Source organism: Dasypus novemcinctus, chromosome 8 (genome assembly GCF_030445035.2).
Source record: "Dasypus novemcinctus isolate mDasNov1 chromosome 8, mDasNov1.1.hap2, whole genome shotgun sequence".
In the NCBI taxonomy this organism is placed as follows: Eukaryota; Metazoa; Chordata; class Mammalia; order Cingulata; family Dasypodidae; genus Dasypus; species Dasypus novemcinctus.
In genome coordinates this window covers 2,040,974-2,053,710 of record NC_080680.1, presented here as the reverse complement: position 1 = coordinate 2,053,710, position 12,737 = coordinate 2,040,974, and the positions used below count along the sequence as shown (strand labels likewise).

General features: G+C 40.2%; 1 protein-coding gene across 2 annotated transcripts in view; it reads right to left on the bottom strand.

Moving 5' to 3' along the window:
• LOC101418024 (contactin-associated protein-like 3) overlaps positions 1–12,737 on the bottom strand; it is a 216,109-nt gene that overhangs the window by 180,774 nt on the left and 22,598 nt on the right. For both annotated transcript variants that reach the window (XM_058301400.2, XM_071216563.1), the window contains exon 2: positions 917–1,027. In XM_058301400.2, the coding sequence (XP_058157383.1) occupies positions 917–1,027 (111 nt within the window). The remainder of the gene's footprint in view (positions 1–916; positions 1,028–12,737) is intronic.

The window sequence follows — 12,737 nt, the reverse complement described above, 5'->3', positions numbered from 1 at the left end:
TTTCCACTCACCTCTACCAATCCATTGGATCATTTACTAGGTATTTCATTTGATTTTTAAGAGAGAGTAAAATTCAAACTATATTTATTCTCTTATTTTGAATTTATTATATAAAGTAAAAAAAAAAAAAACATTCAGTTCCGTAGAAATATCTCCTGTACTTAGAGCAACACCTTTATTTGGGATACAGTTAACTTGAAATTATTCTCTATAGTTCGTTTTTCATAGAAAAATCAATCTATGCCTAGAAAAGGTAGCAAAGCACCTGAAGTTTTAAATGATTTTAAATAAATCACTGAAAGCACAGGAGAACAGTTGGCACAAGGGGAAAAGTAATTTATTCAGTGACACTCAAGTGGCAAGGATGGGTAAATGTATCTTCAAGAAGTAGCCGTTCACTCCCTTCCACTGATGATACAGGCATTCTTCTTTTGGACAGCAGCCTTCTCCCTGTCCCCGCCCGTGCCGCGCTGAGTCGGCATTTTGCCACTGTGGCCGATGGCTTCTCCACAGCGCACAGGTGCTCCGTGGTGGCCTGTTTCGTTTTGCCCCATGGCTACAGCACTGGCTCATTTATGCACTGGCTTAGTTACTCATGATCACCTCACCTGGCCAGACACTCACCTGTAGCCTGTTCTAAAACTAAAACGTGGTGATAAACCTGGAAATAATCCACGACCTCATAATTCCCTTCTGATCTGGGTCTCATTTATGAGCATTTGCTGGCAATCAACAGGGAGGGGAACTGCCAAAACCAGATAACACCAAATAACTTACCCTAAACAAGCAGAAAGCTAGCAAATAATATGATGAACCTGCTTTCTTCAATTTTTGAGCCATAGGAATGAAAATAAAGAATGAAAATAATTCTCGGAGAAGGAGACCCGATGGATTAACAAGACAAGGGCAGACTCACCATCTCTCCGATTCAGCCTTGCAAACCCAGGCCCATGGCTGGTGGACAGCTCGGAGGAGCTGCTGAAGGAGGCCGGAGGCAGGGCTGAGGCCAGCGGATCGTCACAGTCATCTGCCGGGAAAAACACACGTTCCCGTTAGCAGGCAGATTCAAGCTTTTATTTCTTCTTTCTTTCCTTCCTTCCTTTCTTCGTAATTAATGGGTTAGGAAAGTCCTAGAACCTGGAGCAAACATCAGTCTTATTCAGAGGGCTGCTAGGAAATATTTAACAACAGGCTCTTTATTTCTTGGTGTGGCGAGTGGGAGAGGGGAAGAACTCTGATTTTTAGCATCTGCCATTTTCTGTAGCATAAATAAACCAACTGCAGCCAATTGCAAGTTCTCAATGTTACGTCCTAACACAGCATCACACCAGCTCCACTATGTAGATGCAACATGTAAATAACCTCAGGAGTATATAGATAATAGTAACATGTCATAAGATAAAGGGTAAGTAATGAGTTTTGAGAATTTATCTTTTGTTTTTATATAATTATGTTTCAATTGTAAATTTTTATAATTTAAGAGTGAATAATAACTATTTTAACAAATGGCAAATTCACAGATAGCTAGTGATCGGCTCTCAAGAGTGCAAACTGGCCCACACGTTCTATTCCTCAATGGAGAAACACTAGAGTATTTCCTTTACAATCAGGAAGAAGTAGGCACCGCTGCTTCTGTTGAACATTGAAATGGAAGTCCAAATCAGTCCATAGGAGAAAAATTTTAAAATTAAAGGAACAAGAAATTGGAAAAAATAAAAAGCAACTCACATCATTCCCAGTTAAAATGATTGTGCAGATAGAAAATCCAAAAGTAATTGGCTAGCTATAAGCTCAATACTCAAAAACTGATAGCATTCTAAATGCTAACCATAGTTTGAAAATAAATTAAGTAGCTGGAAAGTCAAATAGCATCAAAATATAGAAGTACCTAAGACTGAATCTCACAAAATTGGGCAAGACATTCATGGGGATGATGATACCAATATTATTAAAAGCCATTAAGGTAAAACTACATAAATGCAGAGAGTTAAATATTTGCTGATAGAAAAAAATATATATATTTGCTGATAGAAGACAATTTTTTTTGCAGTTAGTTGTTTTGTTGTGAGAACATATATCATAAAATCTTCCATTTTAACCATTTTAAGTGTGCGGTTCAGTGGCACTAAGCACATTTACAATGCTGTGTTACCATTTCCACCATCCATTACCAAAATTTTCATCATCCAAAACAGAAACTCTGCACCCATTAAGCTATAACTTCCTATTGCCCCTGTTACCAGCCCCTTGTAACCTCTAATTTACCATCTTTATTAATTTACTTATTTTAGATATTTAAGTGGAGTCATACAATAACTGTCCTCTTGTGTCTGTCTTATTTCGCTCAGCATGGACCCGATATCTTTAAGATCTCAGTTCTCCCTAAATGGATCTAAAGGTTCATTAGCAATCTGATCAAAAGCTTAGCAGGGCTTTTCCTGGATCTTGAAAAAAGTGAGCCATAGTTGAAGGGTTCCTAACATGGGACCCAAACATATGCAGGGGGTCTGTGAAGATGAAGAGGAGAAAATTACATCATTAGCTTCAGCAGCCTGTAAACGAACACTTGCATTCCCTAAAATTATGAAGGTAGGCAACAAGCCACATAACATCACTATCAACAGTGCCTGGGCATTGGTTACCAATATAAATTAGAGATATTTTATAATCAATCATTGTTGCAAATATCTAGAAATATTGTTTACGTTCTTTTATACTTCAAAATAGTGATAGTTACTAAACTCCCACTAGATCATGTTATTAATAGATAATGTGCTAGTAATTAAGGACACTTACAATTTCCTTGCTAATTGTATCTCAATATATTTGGTTTTCTTTGAACTCCTATGTATACTATTTTAAGCATTTAGAAGCATTCATCTGAAGAGCTCCCAGGCTTCAGCAAACCGCCCAAGGAGTCCACACAAGAAAGGAATAAGAAGTATCCACTGAAGTTCAAAGCATTTGATTTCTTTCTGGGGCATTGTGAGCATTTCAGAAAAACCCCAGGAGAATAGGGTTACCTGGTCAGTGGTTAACTGCATTAACCCCTGTGTTACCATAGCAATTTCTCCTACGCAACTTAATGGCACCCTAATATCAAGCAGATCCTGAGCCTGCCCCCTCCCCATGGCATGAAAAGCACACGGGGGTCCATGCAGTCTCACCTGCTCGCAGCCTCAGTCACTCTGCTGGGTCAGCGAGGATGAGGAGAAGACTGTCCTTCCTGCCCATTCGACATGGACGCCTGCTCCTTACCCAAGCCCCAGCCCAGCGCCCCATCCTTCACGAGTCTCCTCTCCCAGGCAGCTCTCCCACCTCCACACCACACTCCCTCCTTCAGTCCACACTTCTCCACTCTTCTCGGCACACCACTTTGGGGTCTCCTCAGGCTGACTTTAGGAAGCAGCCTGACGATGGGGTGGGCTTCCTCAGCCTCAGTGTTCTCAGCTGTAACAGCTTACTGCAAGAATTAACACTGTCTTTGCACTTGTTATTGTTGTTATGGTAAAACTAGTCATCACCTATTAATTTTCCTCAAAATAGTATATAAGGTTATTTGTCTTATAGAAAGATAAAGACAGTGTTGAAAGTTCCAAACCATATTGTCACCCTCTCCTTGAAAGAAGGCACGTGTTAGTCTTAAAAAAAAAAAGAGGCAATATTTCTGTGATGTAATCTTTCCTTTTGAGCAACAACTCTGTGTTTTTTTAATAACATTTTTTTAAAGATTTATTTTATTCCCCATCCCCTGCTGTTGTCTGCACTCGCTATCTGCTCTCTGTGTCTGTCTTCTTTTTTTTTTTTTAGGAGGCACCAGGAACTGAACCCAGGACCTCCCATGTGGGAGGCAGGTACCCAATGGCATGAGCCACCTCCACTCCCACGTGTTGTGCATCTCACTGGGTTTCCTTGTTGTGTCTCTTCATTGCGGCTTGTCACGGCTGAGTCATCTCATTGCATCAGCTCACTGTCTTGCTTGTTCTTTAGGAGGCACTGGGAAGCAAACCCAGGACCCCCCATGTGGTAGATGGGTGTCCAAATTCTTGAGCCTCATCTGCTTCCTCATAATTTCCTTTTTAACCTTTAGTTTTACAATCAATTGTTCCAATTTACTCCAAATTTAAGAAGAAAAGTCATCAAAATTAAAGTGGCACATCATAGAAGGTACTTGGACAGGTGTATGGACAGTGTTTTCAGGGCACTCACTGTACCTCTCTCTAAATTACATCTTTATCTAAGAAGGCAAAGGTGCAGATGCCATCCGAAATCTCCATTAGCTGCTGTTTCAATCTGCAATGCCCATATTTTATACAAAGATTTTTGAAAGGGAAATTGGTAAGACTCAATTTCATTTTTGTTTTCTGGTATCATTATATCATATTTCAATGTCACTAGAAGAATGTTATTATCAAATTATTCTCATAAATAATATTTATATCCAAAAAACAGATTTATTTGAAAAAGCTTCAAAGCCTCAAGGATTATTCACAGATAATTGTTTTTAACAAGTGAGATGTCAAAAAAGCAATTGTAAAGAAAACAACTATTTATTACTTAGGGGCAAAAAGCAAGTCAAGTAGAAACAATAAGCTTATAAGAATTAACATATGAAAATAGAAAATGCTACAATTAGCTAGGCTAAAGCAATTTTCTTTCTCTTCATAATAACCACTCATGTTCATAGGAAGCAAGTCTATGAAATAAGCTCAACTGTGAAATGCACTTATGCCTTGTGGAGTTCAAGCCTACTCAAGGTTAGGTTCCAAGAGAAGCTTAAGAAATTGAAAGGAAAAAAGATAATCCATTGTAATGTGTTTTATAGAAACAAACACTCCACAACCATGATTTGTGCATGGTTCAGATCAGATTACAAAAAAGGCATACATTCTTATAGAATAAATAGATACAATAAATTTATATCTAGGAAATACTCAAATCTTGTCTTAAGATTTGTTACTAAAGTAATGCCATCCCCCTCCCCCCCAGTTGTCTGCTCTCTGTGTCCATTTGCTGTGTGTTCTTCTGTGACCACTTCTATCCTTATCAGCAGCACTGGGAATCTGTGTTTCTTCTGTTGCATCATCTTGCTGTGTCAGCTCTCTGTGTGTGCGGCACCACTCCTGGGCAGGCTGTGCTTTCTTTCGCGCTGGGCGGCTCTCCTTACGGGGCACACTCCTTGTTTGTGGGGCTCCCCTATGCGGGGGACTCCCCAGCGTGGCCCGGCACTCCTTGTACGCATCAGCACTGCGCATGGGCCAGCTCCACACGGGTCAAGGAGGCCCAGGATTTGAACCGCAGACCTCCCATGTGGTAGGCGGATGCCCTATCCATTGGTGCAAGCCCACTTCCCAGTAATGCCATTTTAAATAGCCTAATGTTTGTCCTCTCAACAGAGCTACATGAGACTGAAATTATTAAAATAAATAAATAAATAAAGGAAAGAAAACTTAGGTTTTGTTTCTAAGAATGCTGAGAATATTCTATTTTTCAGGTGAACTCTTAGAAATCTGGACCTTCCCACATGCTGGGTAAAATATCCTTGGCCACTGCCTCCACATCACTGATAAAAGTTCTTCCATTGCTAGACAAATGTAGCACACTAAAGAAGGATGTTGTTAATGTGGGAAAATGTGGGAGGGGTAGGAAGTGGGGCTTATTTTTTTTAATGTAGCATTTATGTAATCTAAGCATCTTTTTTAAAAAATTAAAGAGTATATTTAAAAACTATCATTGGCTTGGTGTGCCTGATCTAAATGAGATAATACAAATGTTTTCCAGGCCCTTGTTCTCCTTCTAAACCACTTAGTCCACCACTCCTACCATCTCCACCACCCCAAATTCTATGGAGACTTCCTTGATTAAGTACAGTCCACTGGGGAGACATCTGCTCAGTTCCTTCGGCAGGTCAGCGTTAAGTTTACACGTTACTGTATATGAACAGTATCTCTTTAGTATGTATATCTTCTGAACTCTATTTGTTTATTCATCCCTCAACATATCAACCTATCCTCTGGAATGAAAAAAAGAGAGAAATATAAATGCCACCAGAGGTTGATTTCTGGTCCTCCTTGCTCCTTGCAAGTGGACAGTCCGGGCATTGGTTTTTGAGGCCTATACCCACAAAGTACCTCCTCTCAATCTGTGGACCAAGAAGAATCCAATATACTTCCGAGTCTAGAACATCTGGACTCAGGAGAAGCTGAGAATACCTGGAAATCCCTTCCTTATTCAAAGGAGTCAGGTCTGGAAATGGTCTGTGCCTCCAATACCCACCGTTCCTGGGGGTACACCGTAGTGGGTTCAGTGGTATCCCTAAAACTGTGAAGTCCAGGTCCTATGCCCTGGAACCTGTGAGTGTGACTTTATTAGGAGAAAGAGTTCTTACAGATGTAGCTAAGTCAAGCTTCTTGAGAGGAGATCACTCTGGATTTAGGGTGGGCCCTAAAGTCTATGGCAGGTGCACCTATAAGAGAAAGGCAGAGGGAGAGATGGCAGAACAGAGGAGCAGGTGCTGTGAAGATGGAGGAAGGGACGGAAATGACACAGCCACAAGCCACAGAGCACCTGGAACCACCAGAGCCTGGCAGAGGCAAGGAAGGACCCAACCCTGCTGACATCTTGGTTTTGGACTTCTGGTCTCCAGAACTGTGAGAGGACCACTCTCCACTGCTTTAAGCCACCCAGTCCGTGGTCATGTGTTACAGCAGCCACAGGAACGAATGCACACAGCAAGGCCAGCTGCTCACCCTCCCCAGTGCATGTGCTGACACCACCTGACTGGGTTCTCTCTTCATGCAGATTCACAGTCCATGGCTTCACTGAATTTACCCTCATCCTGAAGGCCAAGTTTCCTGGGGGACAACAAGTGGGCTTACATGTAGCATAAGTCATGAGCTTGAACATCTCCATCAAACCTTAATGATCAATTCTGTAATCCTCAACGTCAGGGCAGCAAATAGGACCAGGGAGAAGGAGAGCAGAACAATTTCTGATTTCTTTTTTTTCCAAAGATTTGTTTTGATTTATTATTTCTCTCCCTTTCCCCCCCGCCCCAGTTGTCTGTTCTCTGTGTCCATTTGCTGCGTGTTCTTTTGTCCGCTTCTGTTGTTGTCAGTGGCATGGGAATCTGTGTCTCTTTTTTGTTGCATCATCTTGTTGCGTCAGCTCTCCATGTGTGTGGCGCCATTCCTGGGCAGGCTGAAATTTCTTTCGTGCTGGGCAGCTCTCCTTACGGGGCGCACTCCTTGCGCGTGGGGCTCCCCTACGCGGGGGACACCCCTGCATGGCAGGGCACTCCTTGCGCGCATCAGCACTGCACATGGGCCAGCTCCACACGGGTCAAGGAGGCCCGGGGTTTGAACCACGGACCTCCCATGTGGTAGACAGATGCCCTAATCACTGGGCCAAGTCCACTTCCACAATTTCTGATTTCTGGTTTAATGTTTGTTTCAATAAGTTATGTATTCAAGTAATAGAAAATGGTTATATCTTCCTTCCCAGGACAAATTCAGAAGGGCACATTATTTCAAGTTCTTGGCTAAAATATTATATTTATGACACACATGGAGTTATGCCCAGCCATTAGCAGAGTCCACTCTTGTTTTTACCTCTAGGATTCCTTTCCTATTGTAACATATGCAATGAATTTTTTCATAGGATTGGTTTATGGACATTTTATTAACTCAGACACATTCAATAGGTAGATTTGCATCTGAGGTTGCCTGAAAATCACTCCAGAGTGTGGAAGGATTCACTTTTCCTTGTAAATCACATGGTGACATCCATCTCTAAACTACAATTTATCTTTTTATCTTTCCTTTGAGGGATGCAATATAGTAAATAATGCCCATTAAATGGAACTGTTATCAGGCTTCTTTTGATATAAGCTTAAAACAATCATTGTTCCCATAATGAAATTAATGCCTCAAGTTCTCCCCAGTGGAGCTGAGCCATACTGGTTGTGTTCCTCTGTAGATCACAGCATTTGTGAAATGCTTTGTAGATTTTTTGAGAAAAATTCAAATTGCAGAGTAGTAGGTCTTAAATGCTGAAATCTTAACGGCCGAGAGGATTTAGGTGGGCACATCCTTGTTAATATTAAAGAGTATACTGCTTAGCGACCTGGTTTTGAATGTTCAGTAATTCTGAGACTCAAATACACAAAATCAGCTTTTCAAGGGCTTCCTTGGCTCTTTAAAAACAACTATCTGATTTCGCTTAAAAACAAATAAAAGTTGATTCAAATAAAAACTGATAAAGCGCATAAAACTTGAACCTGTTAGTTGCTGGGTGCCCCACCCAGCTAGACGTCCAAGATCTACTTTTGAAACTGGCCACCAGCCCTGGAGTGGCAACTGAAAGGTTCAAGTCCATTTCGCCCTTGCTTTTAAAATCACACAAAATGGAGTGATCCCAGAGGAATCCAATCTCAGAGAGAAAATTATTACAGATTCCTCACTGACAGTCCTGCTTGGGTGTTCTAAGAATGTAAAAAGTGAATTTTAATAATCCCTATTATTAGTCATATATGGTCACTGGAAACTTATATTCACCAAAGGAAGAGATTCTCAACTATAGGGGTGGGTCTTAAATCACTTCAATGAATTATCCTGCTTCTCTTAAGAGGATTAGCACTTTTTCCTAAAGAATCACTATTTCACTTTATTTCCTCAGCTTCCATCACAGTGCCAGGCACATGTTTTTCTTTTTTTTTTTTTTTTTAAGATTTATTTTTATTTATTTAATTCCCCTCCCCTCCCCCGGTTGTTTGTTTTCTGTGTCTTTTTGCTGCGTCTTGTTTCTTTGTCCGCTTCTGTTGTCGTCAGCGGCAAGGGAAGTGTGGGTGGCGCCATTCCGCGACAGGCTGCTCCCTCCTTCGCGCTGGGCGGCTCTCCTTATGGGTGCACTCCTTGCGCGTGGGGCTCCCCTACGCGCGGGACACCCCTGTGTGGCCCGGCACTCCTTGCGTGCATCAGCACTGCGCATGGGCCAGCTCCACACGGGTCAAGGAGGCCCAAGGCTTGAACCACGGACCTCCCATGTGGTAGACGGATGCCCTAACCACTGGGCCAAAGTCCGTTTCCCTGTTTTTCTTGATAAACAAATGTTTACTGAATTAAATTGACCAAAAGTTGTATAATATTCTAAAATCTCCATATCTGCGTTATATTTCAATCCTGACATATATTGAGCTTAATGCATTAAAACAGCCAAACTCATCAAAACAGGAAAAGTATGGAGTCTTGATTTTCTAGGTCAGGTGTGGGATACATATTTGAGAGCAGGAAGCAGAAAAGCTAAGAAAGAGAGAAGAGATTCTCATTAATAGCAAAGGACCTTTTATGAAGCATTTGTTTCTTGTTATTGCATGAACAAGGCAGGGCAGCAAAAACCCAACAATCCACCTGACTCAGGTGTTTTTTGGAAAAAAATACACAAACTGAAAGAAAAGAACATTTTTGGTTGGAAGAAAACAACACATCTAGATGAGTCAAAATCGCACAATTCTGTGCAACAAAATTTGGAGGAGAAATAAGCACTGCAGTAGTTTTTCAAACACTTGCACCCAAGAAGCCCTTTTTCCTTATGTTAAATTATGTGTCATCCCTTATATGAGAATCAGAATTAAACAGAGGGTTTCTGGCTAAAGGTGGACCTGGGTCCTGTAGCCTCAGTTTCTTGGCCACACCCAGAAACCTCTGAGCAGGTCTGTATTGTCCCTTTGATTGGTCTAGAACACTTTATGTAGAACAATAGTCACCAAACATCAGTACAAGGAGAGAGCAAATGCGGCATTTTAAAAAGGGACAATTCTCTATCCCCAACTTCCAATATTCTGATCTATTAAGTGTAGTTCACTTTGAGTCCCACTAAATCAGAATATTTGGAATATAACTGATGACATCTGCATATTCTATGGCTCATTAACTGGAAAACTGCTTTGCCTGCATACAGACTTTAAATGTTAATTACAAGGAAAATTGCAAAGTATAAAATCCTACAAACTATACTCAGATTGTTAAAATGGTAACAAATAATCAAATGTTCAGATTTTGAATTTTAATTTTGTTGTAGGTGTGAATATCTTTTTCTTTATATTACTAGGGAATTGGAAGGTTCGTGAACCTAAGGATTGGCTACTTTTTCAATTCTGAGAAATACCCATAGATTATCTCTTATTTTCTCTTGACCCATTCTATTACCTCCTTCCAGAACCAAGGAAGGAAAGGAGCAGGGGAGGGAGGGAAGGAAGAAGTAAAGGAATAGGGGTGGGGAGAAGGAGGAAGGAATAGAAGAAAAAGAAAGCACAATTTGAATTATGAAACGTAATGGGTAAACAGACTTTTTATAGGCAGTCAGACAAGCTATTTTTTTATCACTCTATTCATCTTGTCAATTAGCCTTTCTTGCATATTTTCTCTCTTTGTATCTTTGTAGAGATATAGTTTATTACAAATGGCTTCCAGTTTGCTCAGTCTCCCTTTGCCTGTGTCTAATCTGCTGCTTTAGCATCCACGAATTCTTTATTCTTATGATTAAATTTTCATTTCTAGATAGTTCTTTTTCATTTCTATTTGATCGCTTTGCCATTCTCTTATTCTTACCCAATAAGATTAATATCTCTATTTATTTAGGAAATAAAACACTTTATATTCTATATCTATTTTCAATATCTACATTTGTTTTGACTCTGATTATGTAGTATATTATTTCTGCTTATTTCCATCATCATAGATTGTTTCCCCCGGTATTCTGTGATTTTTTGTTTACTGTGAGCAAGTATTTCTTGGAAATGGATCTGTGAGCCTACAAGATAGGCAAGCCTTGAGTGCTAGTGTTTGGTTCTGTCAGATGCCTCCTAAGCCAACACTACTTAAAATATTCACCTTTCAATGTGGAGGTACCACACATAGATTACAAACTTGGTCAATCTGAACTTACAGTTAGGAATCCACTACAAATAAATTTTTCTTTAAATCCTGTTTGTTTTAGCCCCAGCCCCTACACAGAGACAAAGTCAAGACCAGAAGCATCCCCAGAGAGACTCTCTGCAGGATAGGACTTTCCCACGTCAACTCCAGGGACATTAGCTTTCCAAGGTACTGGCTTTAAGCAGAGGTCTTTGCCTTTTGGTGCAGGCTCCAAATTTTGTATTATAAATTTAAACCCAGACCCCAAGTCATGGAGGGTATATATGTACCTTCATTTTTCTTTCAGACTTCCCAACTCTTTATCTATAGGTATTGCGCTTTTGGAGAAGTCTTCAATTTAATCTTCCTGTGAAGTGAGTCAATCTAGCTGTGTCAGTTCTGTTCTATGGGCTACCCATTGAGCATATAATACCTAAATTAAAGTTTTCAAATTTAGGATTTGCCCTGATTCTTTTTGTTGGGCACAATATTCAGTTGCTTCTCCATAAGGATAGCAATTGGCTTAATTTTTAATTCCTTCTGCTAACTTTATTATTTCTGATCACTGGGTTTCAGGTTAACTGTTTCTTGAGCTTTCAGCTACTTTTTCATAGGATATGCCTTCCAAAAATATTTGGCGACTCCTCAGTGTATGTTTACCTTTGGATCTGAGATTTCCGTTCGTGCTCTGTGAATGCAATCTGTAGCTGCCTGCTTTGTGAGGGTCTGGGAAAGGTAAATTTCTCAAGGTCTATACCTTGCTCTGTCATCCTGGGGTCTCCAGTTGCCCCAGGCATTCCCCAGTCTTTTGGATCAAGTGTCTACAAGGCTGTTACCTAAGGGCAAGATCTTCTGGAGCTGCCTGGCCAATGGGCAGGAGAATTTCACAAACCAGCCTCTTGGTTTTGGCTGCCTATGATTTTCCTGGGGTCTATCTTTCTCTGGTATCCACCAGTCTAGACTAACAGAGACTTCAGATATTTAGTAACACCCCAGCTTTTGTAATAACTCTCTGGATTGTAGGATTGGGACTGTAGTTTCTTCTTCCTGCAATCATTCTATCTTCAGATGTTCTATATATTCCCCATATTAATTTATTCAGTCATCAAAAAACTACTGAGCTCTTACTATATTTTAATAGGTGAATAAGAAGTTGGAATTATCATTTGATAAATCTAATACTTTAACTTTTCATATAAAAAGACAAACATGTGAGAGACTTCAAAATTCATTTCCCTAAGTTATACCAACTAAAGTTTATATTATTAATTGTCCGCCTTCATACTAGTGCCCAATATAGGTAAAAGTACACATCTTGCTTTGTTTCTCCCATGTAAATTTCTCAACTCGATATCTGTCATACTGCAAAACAAGACAAGTAATATATTTTGTCCAAAGAATAACTCAGAGGTCAGACAGAGCTGAACAAACTAGTTGTAAAAACAGGAAATATGAATATTGTGGAAATATAAAATATGAAAAGCTAGAGTTTCCACAGAAGAATTCAGGTTTTCCAGATCCCAAAGGTTTAAGGAAGGCTGCTTCTCATACCAGGCAGTTTACTCACTGACACAGGCCGACCTCAGGCACTTTTCTTTCCAGTTCAATCACAGCAATTTTGATCATTACAAAGACCAAGGACGGAGTTGAAAGGAAAAGATCTGGTGATTAGGGGTTTTCCTTTGGAAACAGCCTTTATGATTGTGATTTATATATTAGATTATGAAGCTAACCCACTGTCCCATAGATTTTACAATCTATGTTCTGAACTTCCCTTCTTGCTCACTTGGGAACTTAGCTCAAGTTTGCTGAAAGTTAAGATGC